General features: G+C 54.9%; 1 protein-coding gene across 2 annotated transcripts in view; it reads left to right on the plus strand.

Moving 5' to 3' along the window:
- Nucleotides 1-27,270, plus strand: part of CPLX1 (complexin 1) — an 83,208-nt gene that overhangs the window by 37,201 nt on the left and 18,737 nt on the right. The window contains exons 1-2 of one of the 2 annotated variants that reach the window (XM_050790749.1): nt 2,553-2,690; nt 4,262-4,371. In XM_050790749.1, the coding sequence (XP_050646706.1) occupies nt 4,341-4,371 (31 nt within the window). In that variant the 5' untranslated portion in view covers nt 2,553-2,690; nt 4,262-4,340. Of the gene's footprint in view, nt 1-2,552; nt 2,691-4,259; nt 4,372-27,270 lie in introns of those variants that run through there. The other variant, XM_050790748.1, reaches the window with a different exon arrangement.

Below are 27,270 nucleotides of genomic sequence, written 5' to 3' on the forward strand. Positions count from 1 at the left end.
TGGTGGCGGCCCCTGTAGTCCCAGTTACTCGGGAGACTGAGGCAGGAGAATGGCGTAAACCCGGGAAGTGGAACTTGCAGTGAGCCGAGAATGCGCCACTGCACTCCAGCCTGGGCGACAGAGCAAGACTCCATCTCAAAAGAAAAGAAAAGAAAAGAGAAAAGAAAAGAAAGAGAAAGAAAGAAAGAGAGAGAGAGAAAGAAAGAAAGAAAAGAAAGAAAGACGGTGGCTCAAGCCTGTAATCCCAGCACTTTGGGAGGCCGAGACGGGTGGATCACGAGGTCAGGAGATCGAGACCATCCTGGCTAACCCGGTGAAACCCCGTCTCTACTAAAAAATACAAAAAACTAGCCGGGCGAGGTGGTGGGCGCCTGTAGTCCCAGTTACTCGGGAGACTGAGGCAGGAGAATGGCATGAACCCGGGAAGTGGAACTTGCAGTGAGCCGAGAACGCGCCACTGCACTCCAGCCTGGGTGACAGAGCGAGACTCCATCTCGAAAGAAAAGAAAAGAGAAAAGAAAAGAAAGAGAAAGAAAGAAAGAGAGAGAGAGAAAGAAAGAAAGAAAAGAAAGAAAGAGAGAGAAAGAAAGAAAGAGAGAGAGAGAGACAGGCAGAAAGACTCAGTGACAGAGAGATACAGCGACAGAGAAAGAGACAGAGAGAGAGAGGCAGAGGAAGACGGGGCAGAACGTAAGGCTGACAGAGGGTCTCTGTCCTCCGTGCCCCAGGCCCCAGCTCCCGGTGTGCTTGGAGCGCAGCCTGGCCTGGGTTACAGAACTGGAGAGGAGTCAGCCTAGGAGTCCAGTGCTGAAGCTCAGACCCCCGGACCCTTCTGCTGGGAGGAGCCTGCACTCCCTGCACCCCTATGCAGACTGCCCCAAAGGCACCAGCATCTCCCCTGCATGCAGCTTGCGCAGGTGGCAGGGTCAGTCGTGAGCCTGGCTCTGGGCTCAAGGGGTCCTCTCTGGGGTCACTGTCGGGGTGAGCTGTTGGGTTACCCACCCAGTTAGGGACGGAGGGAGAAAGTGCCAAGGCCGAGCAGCGACCTCTTTCCTGGACCCAAACATCTCACCCTTGCTGTCCCCTCCCAGGTCCTGAGGAGGCAGACTGAGCAGACCAGGCTGGGGCTCAGGTCAGGCCTCCAGGCATCGGGAAACAGAGAGTCCACTCCATAGCGTATCCAGCTGGAGGTGTGTGAGGACTGAGGCCTCGGACAAGGGGAGGTGGAGATGACCTGAAGGGCCACTGGGGGTCCAGGGGTCGCTGACAGGAAGGGGCCTGGGTGTACGTCCTGCCTCCTGTCCCTGGGCCCAACCTTCTGAGCCCACTTGGCTCAGATCCAAGGAGAGAGGAAGGGACGGTGCTGGGGGTGCCCACGCCAGGGAGGCTGAAGAGACCCCAGTCCTAGGGCATAGGTCCCCCTCCAGGAGGTTGCCTGTGAACCCCCAGGCCCATGCCCCTTCTCACTGCCTCTGGGAGCCCCCGTGGGCTCGGCCCTGGTGCCATCACCCTTCCCTCTCCCCCAGCGCTCCCTTCCTCTGCGGAGGATCCCCTGCCAGGTCAGCAGAGGAGTGGGGACGGGGCAGAGGCGCTGGGGCCAAGGCTGGGGGGTCCAGGCTTCTGAGTCCTCCTGAGCTCAGGCTAAACACGGGACACCGGAGGGGATGGGGCTGAGGGCGGGGGAGAGACCGCATCCTCCCAGCGCCAGCGGACTCCCTGGGACTCAGCCGGGAGGGGACACTGACAAGTTAATGTGGCGGCCACCGGCAGCGGCCCCCACTCTCCACCCACCCCCACTCACCACCAGGAGCACAGGGCAGCTCTAGGGTCCCGGTGCGCCCCATCCCTCCCGCCACCCGGCGCCCGACATTGCACAGCAGGGACCCGACCGCAGGGCGGACCAGACCGAGAGCCGACCTTGCGGCGACCCTGCTCTCCCGCAGTGCCGCGTCGCCGCAGAGGAAATCCCGGGGGCCGGGGGAGGGGGCGGTGGGGTCTCCAGCCTTCGTCCCGCTAAAGGAAACAGCGACTCTGTTACACTGAAAGTCAGCCCAGGCCGACCTGCGGATCTCCCGCTGCGAGGGGCTTGGTGGGTTTTCAGGGGTCTGGGGGCCCCCTTCTCCCGCCCTGCGATGCGGGGAGGTCCGGGCAGAGGGCTCGGGGCGGCGGGCGGCGCTCAGGGGCACGGTCCCCGGAGAATGGGGGGGCAGCGACTCCCCCTAACCCCTGACCCCTCCGCCCGGGAGGCAGCGACTTCTCCGCCCGAGGGTTTCGCACCCATCGGCCCGGTGCGGACCCTGTAGGGAGCAGGCCCGCATGGTCGCCCGCATGGTCGGGCTCGGGGCGCGGGGGCAGGGCCGGGGGCGCCCAGATCAGGGGCGGGCAGGGGTCGCAGGCCCAGGCCGGGGAAGGTCGCACCCGGGCGGGGTTGGAAGGAGACGGGGGCGCTTCACTCGGATCCACCCCCGCTCCCGCCCCGCCCCCGCCCCCGCCCGGCGCCCGCGGCCCCGCCCCTCGGCGCTCCCCTCCCCCTGCTCGTCACGCTCGGACGCGGGCGGGGGGCGGGGAGCGCCTCCGAGTGACGCGCCCTCCTCGCTGTGCCCTTCAGCCGCCGCCGCAGCTCACCGGGCGCCACATGGACCCAGCTGGCCCGAGCGCGCCCCGCCGCTGACCGCCTGCGCCCCGGGAAGGTAACCGCGCCCCGAGCGCAGCGCCCGCCCGGTCTCCGCTCCCCGGGTCTCCCCCCGGCGCCGGTTTCTCCTCCCCGGCCCCGGCTTCTCCCCGCTTTTTCCCCCGGCCCCGGTTTCTCTTCCCCGGCCCCGGCTTCTCCCCTCTTCTCCCCCGGCCCCGGTTTCTCCTCTCCGGCCCCCGCTTCTCCCTCCGGCCCCGGCTTCTCTTCCCCGGCCACCGCTTCTCCCCGCGGCCCCGGCTTCTCCTCCCCGGCCACCGCTTCTCCCCGCGGCCCCGGCTTCGCCCCGCGTCTCCCCCCGGCCTCCGCTCCCCGGGTCTCTCCTCCACGGCCCCGGCTTCTCCCCCTCGCCCCGGCCTCTTCCCCCGGTCCCCGTTTCTCCCCCCGTCCCCGGCTTCTCCCTGCGGCCCCCGCTTTTCTCCCGGGCTCCGCGCGCGCTGGGTCCGGGGCGGGCGCTGTCCACTGCCGCGGTGCTGAAGCGGCCCCCGCGGTCCCGGCCCGTGCCCGGCCTCCTCCTCGCTTCTTCCTGTCTCCGAGGCTCCCCCTCTCCTCCCTCGCCCTCTTTCTTTCCTCTCCTGGCGCGCTCCCGCCTGAGGGCCGCTCGCCCGCCCGCAAAGCCGAAGGGTGCGGGTGCGGCGGGGCTGGAGCCCTGCGGGTGTGCGGGGCCCGGCGGTGCCCTTCTTCCCCGCGCCGCGGGAGCCAGGGGAGAAGTTTGGAGGAGAATCGGCGCTGCGGCAAAGGCTCCGAGGGGCGCTCCCCACCCGCCGCCCTCCCAGTCCGCGCGCGAGTCTCCTTCCTCTGCGGAGAGCGGGGGGTGAACCGTCTAACAGTGTCTCTCCAGGGACCTGGGTTTCCCTGAAAGGAGAGACCCCACAAACGCGGGGGGCGCACTGCGGCTGCTGTGATTTCAGAAAGCGCTTCCCAAGAGGGGACCAGAGCGCCCCACCCCACCCCATGCACATCTCGGGAGGCGGGAGTGCTCGGTCCCCGTTCCCATGTGTTCCCGGAAGGCTGATCCCCCTGAAGTTTCTCCCCAACCCCGATCTCTTCTACGTGGGTCATGTGGGGGACACACTGACTGCAGTGCCATCAGGGATAGGGTGACCCAAGCCTGCCTGGTCAGAAGCCACAGGAGCCCGCCCTGAAGGGCAGCCGCTCAAAGACCCACCCCCAACCCTTCTCCACTGCCCTGGGCTCCGGACCACCAAGGAGGCGCTGCTCCAGACACGGAGCTGCAGAGCAGAGCAGTCACCTTCAAACGCCCCCTGGGCCCCGCCCCTGCTTCCGCAGCCTGGCGCCAGGCGCCTCTGAGCGTTACCCCCTAAGCTGTCAGCAGCCCTCCCTGCAGGGGCTTCAGACACCCCAGGAGCTGGGGAGACCACTTTCAGGTCCTCTGGGGTCCTGGTTTGGGTGTGGGGACAGAAACCCCTCACGAACGGACTTCCCAAGCAGCCGCTCCTGGTGGGGAGGGTCCAGCCCACAAGGTATTAGGGGGACACGAATGATGGTCTCTGGGGAAGGCCAGGCAGAGGCCTGCTCAGGGTGACCCGTGACCACTTCACTCTCCCCCAGGAAGAACACTCACTCCTGGCCACACTCGCATGTGAGTTCTGACCCTTGGAGGAGCCGCTGTGGAATCAGAGCAATCGCCATGGAGTTCGTGATGAAGCAGGCCCTGGGAGGTAGGAAGCAGGAGGTGGGGTGGGGAGGGGCTGAGGGGCCGGGCCACTGGGACAGGCAGACATGGAGAGACCACCACACCAGCTGCTCCTCAAGCGGTCCACCGCAGCAGCGCCACTGCAGCCACACAGCCACCAACTGTGTGGAGGAGCCTGGGGCCTGGGGCAGAGGAGCAAGGACCGTGCCCAGCAGCGCCTGGGGCAGAGGAGCAAGGATCGTGCCCTGCAGCGCCCCCAGCCCAGCCCTTTTCGTGTCCCTGAGACAGAACTGGTGTCCCTGGCGGGATAGGGGCTGCCCTGTAAGCTCATTCTGCCCCGCTGCTGTGGTCGGGGCAGAGCCCATGGACCACGCTGATGCAGGTCCTAGGGGAGGGTGGACACCCTGGTGTAGGCTTTGCAGGGCCAATTCTAAGTGGCCAGGCTAGGCAGCCCCCAAGGGGGCTTCCTTTAGGTGAGGAGGGCCCAGCGGTGGGAGAGCAGGATGCAGGCGGCGGCCTCAGGGACAGGTGTGGGGACAGAGCTGGCCTGTGCATTTGGCGAGGACTCTGTGGGTTTCACTTGGGTGAGGCAGTGCCTTCCTCAGGGAGCCAGGGCTTGCTGGTTACAGGAGCAAAGGAAAAGGCCCAGAACAACTTGTGTGTCTTGACCGCCTCCCAGGAGGGACGTGCAGCCTTTTTTGTGTGTACTGGGGTGGGGGCAGGCCCCCTTCCAACCTGCTGTCTGCTATTTGAAAGGAACCTCGTCCCCACTTCATTGTGGCCAGAGACCATGCCAAGGGCAGCGGCTAAGTCCCTAGTCCAGGAGGTGGGCAGAGCCTGGGCCATACTGGTACAGACATGTCCCAGCAGAGCTGATGGGGTCAACTTAGGCCTCAGGGCTGTCCTGGCGAGTCTCAGTTTTGCTCAGAGCCATCCATCTTATGTTCCCCCAGCTCCTTGGTGCAGCACCAGTGCCCAGAACTCCTGTGAAGGGAACCTGTGGCCAGTGCCCGATTCTACCACTGGAGACACCTTACTTGGGTGGCCTCCACAGGGGAGTATCCTGACCTGATGCCGTTCACACCTTGGTGTGAGTCAGGCCGCCTGGAGCATTTCTGCAGTGGGGGAGCCAGCTGGGTTCGAGGGGCCAGGGACAAGGGTGGACAGAGGGCAGGTGCCACTTCCCCCAGGACAGGAGCTGCCTGCCTGGCTGTCTCCTGGTGGGTGACTGTGCTTCCACTCAGCACAAATTAAATGAAAAGATGTTGAGCCTGGCCTGGGGCCACATCCTGGAGATTTCGTGGTCAAGGGTAAGCTGCAGGTTGAGTCTAATTATAATGATTGCGTCACCGGGCCGTGATTCAGGGACTAGCCTGCATCTGCGCTGGGAGGGACGCACATTCCACCCCGGGAGTCCCAGACAGTTACAGATAATTAATTAGGTGGCTAATTCAGGCCCTGAGGTGGGCTTGTAAGAAAACTGAAATATCTTATTTGGCTGTCTGCATGACTGAAATTAGCTGGGTAATTACCAGCCTGAATTCCCTTTTTGTTTCATGGCAGCCCAAAGTTTCTCCTGCAGCAGCAACGGGGCAGGCATCACTCAGCGTGGTGGAGCTGAGAGGGGGCAGCCGGCGGACCCCAGGGGGTTCCACGCTGAGTGCTGCCTAGAGCACCCCACATTGGCTTTGCAGAGCACGTGAGGCTCGGAGCCAGCACTGCTGAGGGTGGGAGCTGGTGGGGGTTCCCAGGCGAGACCTTGTTTTCTGCCTCTGTGCCTCTGTGTCTTACCCGGCGAGCCTCATCGTTGCTGTCTCAGGATGCGTGTGAGTGAGACAGAGTGAGACAGAGATGGAAAATGGGGGGACCTCCAGACAGCACGACAGAGCTTGGCAGAGACCCCAAGAGAAGTATTGAGAAACAGACCAAGCCCCGGACACAAAGAAACTGGCAGGTGAGGGAGCAGGAGGCACCCGGGAAGCCGTTCAGAGAGAGGCAAACCCAGAAACAGGGTCAGGGAGGGGGGAGCTGGAGAAAGAAAATGACAGCCCAGAAACAGAGACAGAGAAAAAGACACAAATGTGTTATTCAGCACGCACAGGGCCAGACAGGTGAAAACAGAAGGCACGTCAGAGACAGAGAGAGGGGGAGACAGAGACAGAGGAGGACAGAGACAGAGGAGGACAGAGACAGAGGGAGACGGAGAGACAGAGACAGGAGAGATGGGAGCAGAGGGAGAGACAGAGGGACCCAGAGAGAGAGACAAAGGAAGAGCAACGAGAGGGAGAGGTGGAGGCAGAGGGAGAGACAGAGAGACAGAGACAGAGTTAGAGAGATAGAGATGGAGTCAGAGACAGGGAGAGACAGAGATGGGGAGAGATAGAGAATCAGAGACAGAGAGAGTGGTGAGAGGGAGAGACAGCGACAGAGGGAGAGACAGAGAGAGGGAGAGACAGAGGGGAGAGGGAGAGACAGAGAGAGGGAGAGACAGAGAGAGGGAGAGACAGTGGGGAGAGGGAGAGACAGAGAGAGGGAGAGACAGTGGGGAGAGACAGAGAGAGGGAGAGACAGAGAGAGGGAGAGACAGAGAGAGGGAGAGACAGAGAGAGGGAGAGACAGAGAGAGGGAGAGACAGAGAGAGGAGAGACAGAGAGAGGGAGAGACAGAGAGAGGGAGAGACAGAGAGAGGGAGAGACAGAGAGAGGGAGAGACAGAGAGAGGGAGAGACAGAGAGAGGGAGAGACAGAGGTGAGAGGGAGAGACAGAGAGAGGGAGAGACAGTGGGGAGAGATGCATGAGAAATGAACTGCTAAGAGGAGTCAGGGCCGGGAGCGCAGGCAGCACGGCAGACGCACACGTGCATGCCCGTCAGAGGGCGCAGCGGAGAGGAGGAAGAGGTGAGGACCTGCTGGGGGCTCTGGGCAGGGGAATGGGCCTCACTGAGAGGCGGCCTAGTGAAGTCATGGCCACTCGGGGGCTGTCCACGGCAGGCTGGGTTGCAGGTGTGAGTCTTGCCGAGGAGTGAGTGGCCCAGGCCTGCTCATCTGACCCAACCCTGGGTCTCAAGGAGGGGCCCCTGTTGGGGCCACCGAGGGAAGGAAGCACGGTGGCTGCTGGGGTGACCGCTCACGGGGGAGCAGGAGGCTCCTCTGCAGCAAAAGTGACCTTGAACTGGGGCCGGGCCTCCCTCCACAACATGCGGGTTTGGATCCAGGGTCCTCATGGGAGTAATTTAAAGAAACTGGTTTCATCAGGCCAGAAAGTCGGCCTGGAGAAACACGGCCTGGGAGCTCTGTGGACAGCGTGGAGGAACGTGGCACGTGTGGGTGCTGTGATCACTACAGACCCTTACAGGGCTAAATTCGGCAGAAGCGACAGTCACCCACTCTCCCGTCCTTCCGCCTTGATGTGACACACACCCTGTTTAAACATGCTCAGGTCCTCGGGAGTGTGCGGGGCAGGCGGGCAGGGGCTTCAGGTGGGAGAGGGTTTGCAGGATGCATATGTGGAGAGGGTGGGGTGCAGAGTGGGGCGGGGGCGGGGGCGTGGGAGGCAGCGGGACACACTCAGGAGAGCCTCTGACAGCCCCAGCAACGGAGCCCAAGGCAGGACGTACCCATGCTCGGCTCTGCCACGTGTGGGGAGGGCTAGTGGGCAGGTCCAGTGACTCCGGTGGTTCAGTCACGGTGGGCAGTGTCCTGCAGTGAGTGCCCCTCACCCATCCAGGCCCAACCCAGGGGGCGCAGCCTGGCCTGGGCTCGGTGGAGAAGCTGTCCTTGTCCCCAGAGAGTGGCGCGGTGTTGGGTTCTGTGTCCAGTCCTACATGGGGAGGGAAGGAGTTGAACGTCTGGGGAGAACTCACCTCAGGGGCATGGTCCTGGGTTTGGTGTGAGGAGGAGGACTGTGGTCACCCAGGCCGGGGTGGACGAGAAGCGTCTCGTGGACGGCCCAAGCAGGAAGTGCAGGGCTCTGCCCTGTGGGAGAGCCTCGAGGACCATCCACGGTCGGAGAGCCCCTCCGCACCCCTGTAGGGATGGGCTGTGAGTTCTCGGCAAGAACAACCCAAGGGGCTTGTGGGGGCCACCAGTGTCCACCTTGGGGGTTCACACAAGGCTGGCGAGCGGTGTCCACCTTGGGGGTTCACGTGAGGCTGGTGAGGGGTGCAGCTGGGAAAGAATCTCCCTCTGTGAACAGAGACCACCAGAGCCAGGAGTCCAGGCCATGGCTGCCTCAGCCACACTGCAGCCAACACCAGCATCTCCCCCAGCCCTCCACGGGGATGGAGGGGGCACCTCCTTCCTCCTTCCTGGCACCAAAGTGGGGCTCAGCACTCACCATCTGGGACCTCAGGCAGGGCCATGGAGGCAGCTGGGATCTGGGTAGTCCTGCCCTGATTTCCAGTGTCCACCCCCAAGACTTACACCATGGACAAGGCTGGGTGTCCGTCCTGTCCCAGACAGAGGTCCCTCTGGCTCCCCTGCCTCTCTCTTCTTGCCCAGTTTAGAGCTTAGCCTTCTCTGTTTATTGGGGACCCCACAGGCTGCCGATGGTTGAGGCAATGGGGAATTCTGCCAGTTCCTGCCCCACTGGGCCACTGACCAGGCTCTCTGGACCTGACCTGCAGGCTCTCTGGACCTGGGAGGACGGTGGAGCTGCACTGGGCTGAGCTGGGTGGGATGGTGGTGGAGCTGCAGGCTGCAGGGACTGGGGGACGGTGAAGCTGCAGGCTGGGCTGAGCTGGACCTGGGAGGATGGTGGAACTGCAGGCTGGGCTGAGCTGGGTCTAGGATGGTGGTGGAGCTGCAGGCTGGTCTGAGCTGGGTCTAGGATGGTGGTGGAGCTGCAGGCTGGGCTGAGCTGGACCTGGGAGGACGGTGGAGCTGCAGGCTGGGCTGAGCTGGGTCTGGGATGGTGGTGGAGCTGCAGGCTGGGCTGAGCTGGACCTGGGAGGACGGTGGACCTGCAGGCTGGGCTGAGCTGGACCTGGGAGGACTGGTGGAACTGCAGGCTGGGGAACTGCAGGCTGGGCTGAGCTGGGTCTGGGATGGTGGTGGAGCTGCAGGCTGGGCTGAGCTGGACCTGGGAGGACGGTGGAGCTGCAGGCTGGGCTGAGCTGGGTCTGGGATGGTGGTGGAGCTGCAGCCTGGACTGGGAGGATGGTGGAGCTGGACTGGGTCTGGGATGGTGAGGACGGTGGAATGGTGGTGGAGCTGCAGGCTGGGGACTGAGGACTGGCAGGCTGGGCTCTGGGATGGTGGTGGAGCTGCAGGCTGGGCAGGACTGGGACTGTGGAGCTGCAGGCTGGGCTGAGCTGGGACTGGGAGGGTGGTGGAGCTGCAGTCTGGCTGAGCTGGACCTGGGAGGACGGTGGAACTACAGGCTGGGCTGAGCTGGGTCTGGGATGGTGGTGGAGCTGCAGGCTGGGCTGAGCTGGGTCTGGGATGGTGGAGCTGCAGGCTGGCTGAGCTGGACCTGGGAGGACTGCAGGCTGGGCTGAGCTGGACCTGGGAGGACGGTGGAGCTGCAGGCTGGGCTGAGCTGGACCTGGGAGGACGGTGGAGCTGCAGGCTGGGCTGAGCTGCAGGGACAGCAGCAGATCCAGAGGAGAAACTCTTGAATTCCACGTGGGGAAGATGCTTTTGGCTGCAAGTAACAATCAGAGTGAGAGGGGCTTGAATTGGGGTGATGATGCGTCAGGAGGTGGCCCAGCTGCTCAGTGATGCCACTGGGGACCTGGTGCCATCAGGTGTCACCTTCATCCTCAGTGGATCTTGCATTCTGAGCCACTCCTCACAGTCTCAAAGTGGCTGCTGCTGCTCCAGCGTTGCATCCATAGTCAGGGAAGGAAAGAGAGGAGCTAAGGGGCAACCCCTTCATCTGTTTAGTGGTGGTCTTTATGGACTCTCACGGAGGGTTTCCATTTACTCGCCACAGCTAGAAGAGGAAGGTGGGGGCCAAGGTGGGCCCATCCTCCTCCAAACAAGGGCTGGGTGTTGGGCAGGCCTTCCACAGTACCTGATTCACACCCAACTTGGGGAGACTTGGCTTCGAGGTGCAGAAGCCCTAGACAGTGATCCCCCAGCAGCGTGTCCTTCCCAGGCTGACACCTTGGAACAAGGCACGTGCTTGAAAGGCAGTTTGCAAACACCTGACAGTAAAATACCAACACTCGTTCAGAACAGACTTCACAAACGCCGTGTGGTCAGGAGAGCGCTCATTCACGTTGCTGGGTTCAGCAGAGATGCCTCTTACACCAGATTTCTGGGAGGCTGGAAGGACACTTCAGAGAAACTGCCTTTCCTCCCGAAACCAGGAAGGGCAGCCCTTTCATCCGGAGAGGACACTCTTGGTTGATTAAGCTGCAACTCAATTATAAATACTTCAGCCCCAACTTGGGAATAAAACGGATATTATGCACTTCAACTGACAACGTTATTTATGTTTTTGCCTCATTGATTGGCAAGACGTTCCTGTTGGGGTTAGAGCGTTTGTTTCAACAGCTCCTGACAGGACTACTTCAGTCACGCTTTGCTGCCATCAGACGCTGCTGGACTCGCGTGGGGAGCGCGAGCGTTTAATGCTGGGATGTCAGACAGAACAAGGAACTGATGAAAGCTTCAGAATGAACATTGAGTCCAGGCAAATCTAACGCTGCCAAACTTCAGAGAACCTGGGTCTCCTGGTCCACACAGAGATCAGACGAGGGGGACACTGAGTGCCCAGCGGCCCCTCACCTAGGCGGTCCCCCAGGATGAGGCGAGGCCCCACCCTCCAGCTCCACCATCCAGTCCAGCACTGTCCTTGGGACAGTGGGGCTCCTGCTGTAGGTGGGCAAAGATCCAGAGTACAGGGTCCCTGCTGCCGGCTGGGCACTGCCCAGCGGACCCTCATCCTGCCCGAGGAACAGAGGAACCCCTTTCTGGCCCAGAGTCTCCCCAGCCCCCCGACCTGCCTGTGCTGCTGTTCCCCAGCGCGGTCCCCACCCAGCAGCTGGGGGCCTCGGGGACACTGGGTCTCCAGGCTGTGCTTCCCTCTGTGGATCAGGGTGAACATTGCCTCTCTGTCCCTGCAGGGACTGAGGCCTCTGGCTTGCTTTTCGCAGCATGGCCAGCCCAGCAGGGTGGGGAGAGATCCCCCATTTTGCCCACCGGGTCCCCTTTGTTCTCAAGGCAGGAGGGGTTGGCTCCAAGCCTGGGCTTTCCCTCGGGGCCGAGGGTGCCTTGTGCAGACTGAGGCCAGGAGGGTGAAGGCTGTGGGGTCACACCCTGGAGCAGCTGGTGTGATGGGGCTGGCGGCCAGGCCGGCACCTCTCAGTTCTGCAGGAACGGGGCCTGTTGGCACGGCTGGTTGCTCCTTGGCCTGCACCTGCCCTGATGTTTCTGAGGGAGCCTGGCAGCCTTGCCCTGATGGGAATGCCCGACCCTTGCGTGCAGGCTGGAGAGGCACGTGAAGACCCTCATCGGGCCCCTCCTCAGGACTCACAACACCCGGAGTCATCGTCCTTGGCCCTGATCCACCTTAGCAAAAGAGGTGCCCAGGGCAGCCCGAGGCCGGGGCCCCCCCATCCGCACTGCTGAGGCCAGGAAACCCACACCATGTGAGTGACTGGAAGAGGCCGAATGAGGGACGAGGATTACAACTGTCCTGGAAACCGACAGCTGCGCCATCTGCCACTGATCTTGGCTCTGCTTGGGTCACTCAGTGGCACGTCCACCTCGCCTCTGTCTCCACATGTCCCCTCCTGAAAGCCAGGACCAGGTGCTCTCTCAGAGAGCCTGGCACTCGGCTCCGCAGGCAAGGACAGCAGTGCCCGCAGCCATGGTTGCAGGACCCCGGCCCCAGCGCAGGCCAGTGTCTGATCCCAGGCGAGCTAATGAAGATCTGCAAAGCCACCAGAGTTGCTGAGGAGAGAAGAAGTGTTTGTGGTACGTCAACGTGGGTGCGAAACGGAGGAAGCACTGCAGGAAATCAGGACGTGTATCGGACACGGGGCCCGGGGACCTGTGAGGCCACCGCGTCAGCCTCTCAGACGGTGGCAGTTGAGGCACGTGGCGGGGCTGGGGCTGGTCCACAGTCAGCTTGACAAGGCAAGGCGGTGGCGGCCAGTCAGGCCCAGGGCCCCTGGGTGTCAGCAGGTGAGCAGGTCAGGCGGGCACGGCCCGGCACTACAACACCTCTCCAGCGCCTCAGTGCCTCCCCTCTCCCCCGCCCGAGGGCTGGGGCGCGCCGGGCTTGGCTTGGACTTGTGCTCAGCTGCACTGGGGCCTCTCGAGCACCAGGCTGGGCACCCAGCTCTCAGGAGGGGTGTGGGCTTGTCTGCAATGCAAGAACAGGAGCCGAAAGCCAACTTTCTTTTATACCAAATTCACTGTGGTCATTCTTCTGACCTTGCCCAATGCGCTCAGGGATGACAAGTGGACAGTGAGCCAGCCCCGAGGGCGGCGGCGCCTCCAGTGTCCCGTGTGGGACTTGGCTTCTCGGATGCTGGTTTATTCCTTGACACCAGATGGGGAAAATACTGAGTTACCATGTCCAGGGTGCCCAGGACCTCCCCTCGCGGCTGGTGGGTGCCTGGGTGCCCACAGGACCTCCCCTCACAGCTGGTGGGATCAATGCATCCTCCAACGGGCACCCGGGGAGGGTCCTGGCCACCAGCATCTCCAGATGGAAGTGGAGGGGAAGGGAGCCCCAGGGCCTGGAGGGGGTCCTCATGGCCAAGGGGGCACAAGGGAATGAGGCTGTCACTGCAGATCATCTGCTCCCACGAGGTGATCAGTGTGTAGGGATTCCTGACGCTTCATCCTTACTTAAAATTTTTCTCTTAATTAATATTAAACTATCCTGATTATGCTGGGTCTTGTTTTAATTTTTGCCTAGGAGTCTCCTTGGACTGATTTTTTTTTTCTTTTTTTCTTTTTTTTTTGAGATGGAGTCTCGCTCTGTTGCCCAGGCTGGAGTGCAATGGCGCCATCTCGGCTCAGTTCATGTAACTTCTGCCTCCCGGGTTCAAGTGATTCTCCTGCTTCAGCCTCCTGAGTAGCTGGGACTACAGATGCCCACCACCATGCCTGGCTAATTTTTTTTTTTTTTTTTTTTTTTTTTTGTATTTTAGTAGAGACAGGGTTTCACTGTGTTGCCCAGCCTGGTCTCGAATTCCTGAACTCAGGCAATCCACCTGCCTTGGCCTCCCAAGGTGCTGGGATTACAGGCGTGAGCCACCACGCCCGGCCTGATTTTTTTTTTTTTTTTTTTTTTTTTTACGTTCACCCAGTATGCACCTGCTGAGCCTTTAACATTTCTGTCGCTTTATGTGGGTTGCCATTCAGAAATACATGGAGTTGGATTTCATTTTTTATCTCATTGGAGCCTTAATGCATCTGTTTAATGTGCACTGTTTCGACCAACGTATGTGATCTAACCTCTGTCATCTTCATTGTTGCCTTTTTAAATGCTTTCTTGCTGTTTCATTTATTTTAACTTAACTTAGGGACCACGTTTTCTCTTTAAAACCTCTGCAGTGCTTTGGAATGTGCCTGCTCTTTGAAAACATGACGTAAGCTCTAATTGTCAGAGTGGAAGATGATGCAGTGTATTTCCAGTCCTTGCCAGCACACTTTCGACAGTTCTGTGCACTGTATACTCATCCTACCCCTCTCCCATCTTTTGGTCTTTGCAATTTTTGAGATGGGGGTCCCACTCTGTAATCCGGGATGGAGTGCAGTGGAGCAATCACAGCTCACTGCAGCCTCAACTTCCCAGGCTCAAGTGAGCCTTCTACCTTAGCCTCCTGAGTAACTGGGACTATACGTGTGCACCATCACACTTGGCTAATTTTTTTGTTTTTTTAAGACAGGGTCCCACCATGTTTCCCAGGCTAGGAAGAGAATTCAAATAATATAGAAAAGTATAAAGAAGTGATATGAGAAAATCATTGGGAAAATTGAGATACTGCATTGTTTTGAAATCACTCATCACTTCATTTAAGAATATTTTTGGCCGGGCGTAGTGACTCATGCCTGTAATCCCAGCACTTTGGGAGGCCGAGGCAGGTGGGTCACGAGGTCAGAAGTTCAAGACCAGCCTGGCCAACATGGTGAAACACCATCTCTACTAAAAATACAAAAGTTAGCTGGGCCTGGTGGCGGGCGCCTGTAATCCCAGCTACTTGGGAGGTTGAGGCAGGAGAATTGCTTGAAACCGGGAGGCAGAGGTTGCAGTGAGCAGAGACTGCACCACTGCACTCTAGCCTGGGTGACAGAGCGAGACTCTGTCTTAAAAAAAAAAAAAAAAAAAAAAAAAAATATTTTCATGGAGAATGCCTTCAGATCCACTTCTGAATTTAAGAGACACTGCAAAGTTGCTAGTGCTGTTGATTTATTAGGACTTGTGAGTACAGTCAGTGAGCTGACGTCTCAGGTTGGTGAGAAGAACCAGCATCCAAGATGAATATAACTTAAATAGCGCAACAATAAACATGTAACAAATATAATTTCCCTTCACAGGCATTTATTTATATTCTCAAGGATCTTTGAATGGGTGGATATTTCAGGGACGTCTTTGTTTATTTTGTAGACATTTAGACAGAAAGTCAACTTTTTGGTGATGGGATCTGGAATAAGTAGAGACCTAAGTCCAAGTTACGGAAGTGGTGTGTAAGGTTTGCAACTTCCCCACCCGTTGTAACAAGAGCCTGGGCAGCGGCAAACACTTGGATCGGCAGCCTCTCAAGGGGCTTCTCCAAGTGCCGCAGAGATTTATGGCCTGTGAAACCTGTCACAACTGCAGCTGAGACTGAACAAGATACTGGGGAACTTACAGTGACTGACTCTCAAGCTGCCCCACTCAGAAGTATGTCTTATGTTTCTGAGTAAGTGCCACATGTGTTCATCTCAGATGCCACGTGTTAACCTCCCATAATGCTCCCATGCCCCTCCGTGGCTGTATGTATATACTGCTCAGCCATGAGCCCTGCAGTGCACTGCAATTACACCTCCTATAAAGCCTTTTGTTTGTTCTGTAGTTCATTTTTTTTTTTTTTTTTTGAGACGGAGTCTCGCTCTGTTGCCCAGGCTGGAGTGCAGTGGCCGGATCTCAGCTCACTGCAAGCTCCACCTCCCGGGTTCAAGTGATTCTCCTGCCTCAGCCTCCGGAGTAGCTGGGACTACAGGCACCCGCCACCACGCCTGGCTGATTTTTGTATTTTTAGTAGAGACGGGGTTTTACCGGGTTGGCCAGGCTGGTCTTGAACTCCTGACCTCAGATGATCCACCCACCTCAGCCTCCCAAAATACTGGGACGACAGGCGTGAGCCACCACGCCTGACCCTTTGTTTTTATCTTCTAATTCTTCAACCGAATTTTTAATTTCTGCATTTGTATTTTAATTTCCAAGAGCTCTTTTCTGTTTTCTAAATTTTTGTTCTCTTTACAAATTTTCCTCTGTTCTCTGTGCTGTCTCTGAGCTCTGTTTTGGGAGCCCCTAGATAAACTGGGGTCCAGTGTGTGGGAGCTGGCAACCCTGCCCTAATGGGAAATGAATGGGGCTAGACCCGGTGCCTGCCATGGAATACTTCTTTCGCCTGGTGGATGGCTTGAACCGTAGTTACCCAACCCATGGCTGGGGGCCCCTCACACAGGACACTTGTTCATACCGGCAGATGCCCCGTGGCTTGTGTCTGCCCCAAGTACAGGCTATGCCTGCCTGGCCATCACTCTGGCACAGGGACCCCAACCTTGTGTTTCTCCCCGACTCCTGGGGAAAACCTGGCCTGGGGGAGCCCCTGGTTCTTCAGCTTTAAGGCACAGATTCAATCCACCGCTGCAATAGGAAACAAGTTCAGAGATTTTTGCTACAGATCTTGGCAGAGAGGATGCTGTGAGTCACGGGGGCCATCCTCCATCTCCGGGTCACATGAGGCAGGGATGAAGAGTCAGGCAAAGGGCCAGGCGCGGTGGCTCACGCTTGTAATCCCAACACTGTGGGAGGCCAAGGCAGGTGGATCACCTGAGGTCAGGAGTTCAAGACCAGCCTGGCCAACATGGTGAAACCCCATCTCCACTAAAAGTACAAAAATTAGCTGGGCGTGGTGCCGGGCACCTGTAGTCCAAGCTGCTCAAGAGGGTGAGGCAGGAGAATTGCTTGAACCTGAGAGGTGGAGGTTGCAGTGAGCTGAGATCGCACCACTGCCCTCCAGCCTGGCAACAGAGCTAGACTCTATCTTAAAAAAAAAAAAATCAGAGTGGGGACAGCTAGCATGATTATAAGAGGAAGTGGAGTGTGGGTCCCTTATATTTGCAGGCAGATACCTGTACGGTCCTTTCAGAGCAAGTGGCGGGAAAAGCAGGGGTTCCCCTGCTGGACGGGAGAGAGGCCTCCAAGTTCACAGGTCTGGCCACCGGTTTGGGTCGCCCAGGTGTGGCTCTGCCTCTGATGCCCAGGCAGTGGCCTTTGCTGTGTCGTTTTGTTACAAGCTCCTTTTCTGTCCATTTAGCTTGCAGCTTTCTTTGTATCGGAGACTTTCCCTGGATGCACATTTATGTTTCAGTGAGTCAGGAAAAGCTGTGGGAGTCTTCTGTGCATGTGTGGGAATTCTGGGCTTACCTGTGGGGTGAACGGGGTGAGCTGGCTTTTATGCTCAGGAATCCGCACAGGTCAGGTCCTTTAGGTATTTTGGGGAGTGTGGCTCTGTCTCCCCAGAAATGGATTCTGTGTGGCTGGACGATGGACCTGTGAGCAGGGCAGTGGGCTGGGCTTGAGTGAGGGCTCTGTAGGCTGCAGACATTCCCTGAACTCTCTGTTTTCAAGGAATCACTGCTGCCTTTTAGGATTGGTGCCTGAAGATTGGTCTGAGCCTGGGGGTCTCTGGTTCAGTTTCTCCAAGGAAGTGATTTCTTGATATCTCATTGCCACGTGGGTGGTGGGCCCAGTGCCCTTTATACAGATCTTTCACCATCCCTCGTGTCTGCGCCACTCCCCTGACAGCAGGGCCTCCAGTCCCAGAGTCTTCCTGGAGTTCCACCTGGCTGGTCAGCTTCCCAGCAGCATCTCCTTCTGCAGAGCCCATCCGTGCACCTGCTTTCCATCGTCGCCAATCTGACACCGTGCACCTGCTTTCCATCGTCCCCAATCTGATACTGTGCACCATCGCCAATCTGATACCACATTTACCCAGGCTCTCTTCTCTTGTTGTGTTATTCTTGTGAAACTATACTATTCAGTTTCTCTCTTTTTTTTTTTTTTTTTTTTTTTGAGACAGAGTCTCGCTTAGCCACCCAGGCTGGAGTGCGGTGGCACAATCTCGGCTCACTGCAACCTCCAACTCCCAGGTTCAAGCGATTCTCCTGCCTCAGCCTCCCGAGTACCTGGGACTACAGGTGTCCGCCACCACACCCAGCTACTTTTTGTATTTTTAGTAGAGACGGGTTTCACCATGTTGGCCAGGAAGATCTCAATCTCTTGACCTCATGATCCGCCCGCCTTGGCCTCCTAAAGTGCTGGGATTACAGGTGTGAGCCACCCCCCCAACCTATTCAGTTTATTTACTCCCATCTTAGTGGGGTTGTGGAAGGGCGTGTCAATAAGCATATATGTTCAATCCATCATGTTTAAACAAAACTCAGTACACTATCATTTGTAAGGGTGTCTGGCATTAGGACAGCCAGCATTAGGACATTAGGATAACCAGGGTTAGGACAGCCAGCATTAAAGTAGGCAGCATTAGGACACCAGGCGTTAGCCTTAGGATGCAGAGCATTAGGACACCCAGTGTTAGGATGCCCAGTGTTAGGACGCCCAGTGTTAGGGCACCCAGCGTTAGGACATTAGGATAGCCAGTGTTAGGACAGCCAGCATTAGAGCAGGCAGCGTTAGGACACCAGGCATTAGCCTTAGGATGCCCAGCGTTAGGACACCCAGCATTAGAACACCCAGCATTAGGAACATGCTGGGATTACAGGTGAGAGCCACCGCTCCCGGCCCCTAAGTATGTTCTTGAGTTTTATTCTGGATGTGGTCAAGTTACTTAGAAACAGTTTGGTCCTTTCCTCTCTTGTTTTGGAGTTTTGCTGGGTGGGATTCGAGCAGTATTCTGTCTGAAGGTAATTTCCCCACCCTTAAGCCTATACCCTTCTTAGTACTGTGATGGACGCCCTGTGATTTATGACTTTTTCTCCTCTCTCTGTTGGGAACACTCTCATTAAAAGGCAGAATTGTCAGATTGGATAAAAAATCAAGACCCAGTTCTGTGCTACATACAAGAAACCCACTTTAAATATAAAAAGACTCTGCCGGGCGTGGTGGCTCACGCCTGTAATCCCAGCACTTTGGGAGGCCGAGGCAACTGGATCACCTGAGGTCAGGAGATCGAGACCCTCCTGGCCAGCATGGTGATACACCCATCTCTAGTAAAAATACAAAAAACTAGCCGGGTGTGATGGCGGGCGCCTGTAGTCCCAGCTACTTGGGAGGATGAGGCAGGAGAATCACTTGAACCTGGGAGGCAGAGGTTGCAGTGAGCCGAGATCGTGCCACTGCACTCCAGCCTGGGTGACGGAGCAAGACTGTCTCAAATAAATAAATATATAAAAACTCTAGTCAGGTAAAAGTGAAAAGATAGGGACAAATAAGAAGAAAACTTGAGTGACTATATTAATACAAGACCAAGGAGATTTCAGTGCAAGAAATATTGCCAGGGATGAAGGAAGTCATTTCCTGGTGATGAAGAGATCAGTTAATCAGGAGGACATCATGGTCTCAACTGCTTCTGCCCCCAACAGCTGAGCTCCATCCTATGTCAGCAAAGACAGAAGGAGATCAGAGGAGAAACACACAAATCCACAGTTTTAGCTGGAGATACTCAACTCAAAAACTGGTACCCAAAGGACAGAGAAGCCGGAAGGATAGACAGGACTTGAGCAACACGGGCAGCCAGGCTGTCCTGCGTGATGTCCACAGACGCTCTGAGCAACGACAGCAGAGTAGGTCTTCTTCTTTCCAAGCACACAGGGAGCATTTGCCAAGACAGACCATATCCAGGCCCCGAAACAAGTCTCAGCGCCCGTGAAAGGGTTCAAGTCGTGCAAAATATATTCTCCAGCTACGATGAAATGCAATGAGAAATAAAGAAAGAAAAGTATCTGGAAAATCCTCCAAATAGTTGGAAACTAAACAACATACTTCTAAACAGCCCACGAGCCAAGGAAGAAATCAAAGTGGAAATTAGAGGCTGGGTGCAGTGGCTCATGTCTGTAATCCCAACACTTTGGGAGGCTGAGGAGGAAGGATTGCCTGAGGCCAGGGGTCCCAGGCCAGCTTGGGCAACATAGCAAGATCCCATCTCTATGAAAAATTTAAGAAATGTAGCTGGGCGCAGTGGTATGCACCTGTAGCACTAGCTGATTGGAGGCCAAAGTGGGAAGATCACTTGAGCCCAGGAGTTTGAGGCCAGCCCGGACTACCTGGGCAATGTAGTGAGATCCCATCGCTATAAAAAATTTAGAGATTAGCTGGGCATGGTAGTGTGCCTTCATGGTCTGAACTACTTGGGAAGCAGAGGTGGGAGGATCACTTAAGCCCAGGAGTTCAAGGCTGCAGTGAGCCATGATCTCACCACTGCATTCCAGCCTGGGTGACAGAGCAAGGTCCCACTTCTTATTAAAAAAAAGGAAATTAGAGGCTGGGCCCGGTGGCTCATGCCTGTAATCCCAGCACTTTGGGAGGCTGAGGCGGATGGATCACCTGAGTTCAGGAGCTCGAGACCAGCCTGGCCAACATGGTGAAAACCCGTCTCTACTAAGAATACAAAAAGTAGCCAGGTGTGGTGGCAGGCACCTGTAATCCCAGCTACTTGGGAGGCTGGGGCAGGAGAATCACTTGAACCCAGGAGGTGGAGGTTGCAGTGAGCCAAGACCACGCCACTGCACTCCAGCCTGGGCGACAAGAGTGAAACTCCATCTCAAAAAAAAAAAAAAAAAAAAAAAAAGAAAGAAAGAAAATGTGCAAAAGATTTGAATAGATATTCCCCCAAAGAAGATATGGGAATTAAAGGAATGACTATTAAGGATATATGAAGATGTTTGGCAGCATTGGTCACAGGGACACACCACAGCGAGATGCCGCCACACCCACTAGGGCAACTGGAGTCAACAGAGCTACTCACGCGTGTGGAGACACCCACGCCCTCACACACTCCCGTGGGAGCTTACAATGGCACAACCACACTGGAAAACAGCTTGGCTGTTTCTTAAAAAGCAAAATAGAAATTTAATACACGACTGAGCAATTCTGCTCCTAGATGTTGACCCAAGAGAAATGAAAGCACAGATCGACACGGACGTGTGCAGGAACAACCCACGGTTCACGCACAGGTGGGCGGGGGAAGGAGCCGTGGGCATCCATGCTGTGGGGTCCTGCTCAGCATGGAGAGGGGCGAACTGCTGGTGTGATGGGGCATCCTGGAAAGCAGCGAACTCAGTAAACGGGGCCAGTCCCCCCTCTGCTGCAGATACCACATATTGTGTGCATTCCTTTATATAAAGTTCTAGAGAAAGCCCATAATCCACAGTGACAGGAGCTGGTCAGTGGCTGGAGTGGTGGGTGGGAGGGGCCACACGGGCCACCACAAAACCTGAGGGCTGGACGTGTCCACTGTCTTGATTGTGGTGATGGCTTCACACACGTATACATGCGTCAACACAGACTTAGGGTATGTCAATTATGCCTCCATAAAGCTGTTTAAAAGTGCCACTGCACTCCACTGAGAGTTACGGAGGACACTACCTTTGTGATGGTCATGAAGTGGTCACACATGTGGACCCCATGGCCTGAGGTCTTCCCCACCCCCTCAGGCCATGTGTCCGTGTTCAAGGCTGAGTGAGGGCCAGAGGCAGGGCAGAGGCTCAGCGGCCACAGGGCCCCTTCCTGGGGGAGAATGAGAAGCTTTGGCCACGCCCTACCCCGTGCACTCCTGCCCTACCCAGGGCTGAAGGGGCCTTGGGGAGTCATCCCCGTTCCACTGTCTGTGGGCGAGGACGTGGGGTGCCAAGAGCCACCGCCAGCCCTGAGAATAGCACCCGCGAGATATGGCTCAGAGTGTGAGGAGCATAATTGTGTGTGAATATTGAACCATCCTCACTTTGCTAAAAGGAGCCCCACTGAGTACTCATTGTGTTTCCCGTGGAATTCAGTGAGGAACGCCAGACTCTCCCGCTCTGGCCCGGCGCTCAGCACTGACATTCTCGCTGGAGCCCGGCCTGCCGCCCGCGCACCCGCGCTCCCTCTATCTCTATCGCTATCTCTCCACCAATTTTTGGCATTGCTCTTATGTTAATTTCACAAAAATAACCCAGAGGATTTCCTTCTTTTTCTCCGTTCCAAGAACATTCTAAATATCATTGGAATTATCTGTTTCTTGAATGTTTGAAAGAATCCATCTGTGAATTCTTAGACGTCGTTCTCGGATTTTTACAACGGGTTTTAAAGACAATCCATTTCATTCAAGTTTTTAAGTGTATTAGGAAAGCGTGTGTAAACTATTATTTGACCATCTTATTTTCCGTCTGAGTGTGGCTAGTTCCCAGTTGTTTCTCCTAATTTTGTGTGTCCCGGGCTTCTTTCTGTCTTTTCACTCTGAGCAGCTGCCCGATGCCTGTTTCATGGGAGGTTCAAGAGCCACCTCCTGAACTGCTGATTCTTTTGACATTTGTCTTTCTTGATGGATTAATCTTGCCGTTAGCTTTGCAAATTCCTTTCCTCTGCCTGCCTTGGTTTGTTTGGTCGCTTTTTCTCTGGCGATTGCAGTGAGGTATGCTTTGCTGTGTGTGGCTGGGCTTGCCGGGAATGTGAGTGTTTCAGGGAATTGACAGCAGGGGTCAACCCCTAGATACCGCTAGATCGAGGCCTCAACACGTCCAGTTCCTGGAGATGCGGTAACTGTGGTTTTAATATTTTCCAACTCATTTGTTGTTAGAGAGATGTTACATTTACAAGGGACCAGGAGGAGGATTTTTTTTTAAATTTTATTTGTTTATTTATTTTTGAGCCAGGATATTGACTCACTGCAACCTCCACCTCCCAAACTCAAGAGATTCTCCCACCTCAACCTCCCAGGTAGCTGAGACAACAGGTGCACGCCACCATGCCTGGCTAATTTTTCATAATTTTTTTTTTGTAGAGATAGGGTTTTGCCATGTTACTCAGGCTGGTCTTGAGTCCTGGGCTCAAGCAATCCGGCCACCTCACCCTCCCAAAGTGCTGGGATGACAGGTGTGACCCCTGCACCTGGACGAGGATTTTTTATTCTTGGTTGTGCTGCACCTGTGCCATGACTCTGAGCCAAAGCATGGAGCTTTATTTCTGCTCTGGAAAATATATTGAGATTAATACATCAAGAAAGACAAATGTCAACAGAGGTGGTCTAACATTTTTTTTGACAGGTGGGATTATAAATCATTTAAACTTTATGCTTCTCTGTTTTAAAAAATTTTTTAAGGTCGAGCAAGGTGGCTCACGCCTGTAATTTCAGCACTTTGGGAGGCCGAGGAGGGCAGATCACCTGAGGTCAGCAGTTTGAGACCAGCCTAACCAACAAGGTGAAACCCCATCTCTACTAAAAATTTAAAAAAAAAAAAAAAATGGCCAGGCATGGTGGCACCTGCCCATAATCTCAGCTACTTGGGAGGCTGAGGCAGGAGAATCTCTTGAACCCGGGGGGCAGAGGTTTCAGTGAGCCAAGATTGTGCCGCTGCACTCCAACCTGGGCAACAAAGAGTGAAACTCCATCTCAAAAAAAAAAAAAAAAAATTTAAGTTCCGGGATACATGTGCAGGATGTGCAGGTTTGTAACACAGGTAGTAAACGTGTACCACGATGGTTTGCTGCACCTGCCAGCCTAAAACCTAGGTATTAAGCCCAGCATGCATTAGCTATTTTTCTTGATGCTCTCTCTTCCCCTGCTCCACAGGCCCCAGTGTGTGATGTTCCCCTCCCTGTGTCCATGTGTTCTCAATGTTCAACTCCCACTTATGAGTGAGAACTTGCGGTGTTTGGTTTTCTGTCCCTGTGTTAGTTTGCTGAGGATAATGGCTTCCAGCCCCATTCCTATCCCTGCAAAGGACATGACCTCATTCTTTTTTTTTTTTTTTTTTTTTTTTTTTTGAGATGGAGTCTCGCTCTGTCGCCCAGGCTGGAGTGCAGCGGCCGGATCTCAGCTCACTGCAAGCTCCATCTCCCAGGTTCATGCCGTTCTCCTGCCTTAGCCTCCTGAGTAACTGGGACTACAGGCGCCCACCACCTCGCCCAGCTAGTTTTTTGTATTTTTTAGTAGAAACGGAGTTTCACTGTGTTAGCCAGGATGGTCTTGATCTCCTGACCTCGTGATCCACCCGTCTCGGCCTCCCAAAGTGCTGGGATTACAGGCTTCAGCCACCACGCCTGGCCGACCTCATTCTTTTTTTATGGCTGCATAGTATTCCATGGCATATATGTACCACATTTTCTTTATCCAGTCTATCATCGATGGGCATTTGGGTTGATTCCATATCTTTGCTATTGTGAATAGTGCTGCAATGAACATACACGTGCATGTATCTTTATAATAGAATGATTTATATTCCTTTGGGTATATACCCAGTAATGGGATTGCTGAGTCAAATGGTATTTCTGGTTCTAGGTCTCTGAGGAATTGCCACAGTCTTCCACGGTGGTTGAACTAATTTACACTCCCATCAACAGTGTAAAAGTATTTCTATTTCTCTGCAACCTTCCCAGCATCTGTTGTTTCTTGACTTTTTAATAATCATCATACTGACTGGTGTGAGATGGTATCTCATTGTAGTTTTGATTTGCATTTCTCTAGTGATCAGTGATGTTGAGCTTTTTTTTCACAGGTTTGTTGGCCACATAAATGTCTTTTGTTTGGGTTCCTTGTAGATTCTGGATATTAGACCTTTGTCAGATGGAAAGATTGAAACATGTTTCTCCCATTCTGTAGGTTGTCTGCTCACTCTGATGATAAGTTTCTTTTGCCGTGCAGAAGCTCTTTAATTTAATTAGCTCCCACTTGTCAATTTTTTCTTCATTACAATTGCTTTTGATGTTTTCATCATGATATTCTCGCCCATGCCTATGTCCTGAATGGTATTGCCTAGATTTTCTTCTATGGTTCTTATACTTTTGGGTTTTACATTTAAGTCTTTAATCCACCTTGAGTTAATTTTTGCATAAGGTGTAAGGAAGGGGTCCAGTTTCCATTTTCTTCATATGGCTGGCCAGTTCTCCCAGCACTATTTATTAAATAGGGAATCCTTTCCTCATTGTTTGTTTTTGTCAGTTTTGTTGAAAATCAGATGATTGTAGGTGGGCAGTCTTATTTCTGAGTTCTCTATTCTGTTTCATTGGTCTGTGTGTCTGTTTTTGTACCAGTACCATGCTGTTTTGGTTACTGTAGTCTTGTATTATTATTTGAAGTCAGGTATATGCTTCTCTTTTTTTGTGGTAAAATATATAGCATAAAATTTACCATTTAAATTATTTTAAGTGCACAATTTAGTGGCATTAAGTACATCACAATAGGCCGGGCACGGTGGCTCAAGCCTGTAATCCCAGCACTTTGGGAGGCCGAGACAGGCAGATCATGCGGTCAGGAGATCGAGACCATCTTGGCTAACACGGTGAAACCCCGTCTCTACTAAAAAATACAAAAAACTAGCCAGGCGAGGTGGCGGGCGCCTGTAGTCCCAGCTACTCGGGAGGCTGAGGCAGGAGAATGGCGTAAACCCGGGAGGCGGAGCTTGCAGTGAGCTGAGATCCGGCCACTGCACTACAGTCTGGGCAACAGAGCATGACTCCGTCTCAAAAAAAAAAAAAAAAAAAAAAAAAAAAATCACAATGTTGTGCAGCTAACACTCTATTTCCAGAACTTTTCATCATTTCCAACTGAAACTCTGTCTATATTAAACACTCACTCCCCACGCTCCTTCCCCCAGCCCTTGGCACCCACCACTTTACTTCCTGTATCATTGAATTTGGCTACTCTAGGGACCTCATGTAAGTGGAATCTTACAGTATTTGTCCTTTTGTGTCTGGCTTATTTCACTTGGCACAGTATCCTCAAGGTTCATTCATGTTGCAGTTGGCGTTAGAACTTAATCCCTTTTTAAGGCTGCATAATATTCCATTCTGTCTACACCACATCGTGCTTGTCCATTCATCTGCTGATGGATACCCTGGGTTGTTTATCCCTCTTGGTTATTGTGGTTAATGCTGCTATGAACAGGGGTGTGGAGGTATCTGTGAGAGTCTCTGCTTTCAGTTCTTGTGGGTCTACAACCAGAAATGGAATCGCTAGATCATATGGCAATTCTATGTTTAATTTTTTGAGGAACTGCCAGGCTGTTTCCACAGCAGCTGCGCTGTTTCTCATTCCCAACAACAAGGCACAGGACTCCAGTTTCTTCACGTTGTTGCCAGCACTTGTGATTTCCCGGTTTTTGATAATAGCCGTCTGGGTGGGTGTGAGTGGGTATCTCATTGTGGTGCAGACTGACACTTGGCCCTTGTGAGCATTCCATGAGAGCTTGAAAGAACACCTGTTACGTTTTTCAGAGTTTGAGTTCCCTGTGAACCTGGTGTGTAACCCTCCAATCCTCCTTCTATCTTTAGATAATCATAACAACATGGGTATATTCATACATGACTGTTTTTCCTTTTCGATTTCCAAACATGGGCTCTGCGACACGCTTGTCTGCCTGTGGCTGTCAGGCGGCGGCGCCCACAGCAGCCTCTGCTCCCTCTCCAGGCCTCAGGGGCTTCCCTGCCGTGGACGTGCGGTGGCCTGTGGCCACACGCCCAAGACACCAGCTTGTCTCCAGCCACACACCAGGGCCGCTGCCGAGACAGACGGCGCACGAGCGTGTGTGGGCACGTTTGCCACAGAGGAGCCCGGCCCAGCAGGCCGCCGCCCGGGAGTGGGACGCGGGTGCACTCCGCACGTGTTCGTGCTCCTTCCGAAATGGCTGCGGCCGCCCACCTTTCCCGTAGGGGCTGAGTGTGCATCTCCCCACGCTTGCCAGCCTCAGGAGCCGTCTCTGTGACGCTGCAGGCACGTCCCGAGCCTCCGCAAGGTGCATTTTCACTTCTTTGTGACACTTGGGTTGAGTCTCCTTTGACATCGATTCTGCCATATGAACCTTAATTTTATCCAAAGCCCCACAGAGAACAAAAGCGTTGGAGCTTAAGCTGCAGGTGCGATCCGGATTACATACAATTACACATTAATGTTAATGCAGCTGACATCATTATGATATTAAGCCTGCCCACCAAGAATCCGGCACCATACAATCTAAATCGATGATTTTTTTTTCTGAGATAGGTTCTACAGATTTCCTTGTTAAATTTATTTCTAAGTAGGTTATATTTTCTTACTTATTGTATGTTTTCCTCATTATTGTAAGTGGAACGTCATTCCTGTTCCTGTTTCTAGCTTGTTCTTGACAGTGCGGGGGAAAACTATTAATTCTGAGGTATGGATATTGTATTTAGCCATGCTACCACATTCCATGATGTGTTCTGGGAGGTTTTTACTGCACTGTCTTGAGTTTCTTAGATATAGGATCGTGTCTTCCAGAAGAGAGGTGGGAGAAACGGAGACAGAGAGAACTGGCTGTCTTCTTTTATGATATAACTCTTATTACCATCCTGTGTTGACGGGAACACGTTCGTGACTGTGGGACTGTCATGGAATCTCCCCTCACAAGCCTAGATGATGCAGCCTCCTACACACCTAGGCCATGTGGCACAGCCATTGCTCAGGGGCTGCAAACCTGCACAGCAAACACCACACTGAACACCACAGCAGCGGCAGCACCAGGGTGAGGCTGTGCAGATCTAAGCATAGAGAAGGCACCGTGAGGCCAGGTGTGGTGATCCC

This window comes from Macaca thibetana, chromosome 5, assembly GCF_024542745.1.
Source record: "Macaca thibetana thibetana isolate TM-01 chromosome 5, ASM2454274v1, whole genome shotgun sequence".
Taxonomy (NCBI): domain Eukaryota; kingdom Metazoa; phylum Chordata; class Mammalia; order Primates; family Cercopithecidae; genus Macaca; species Macaca thibetana.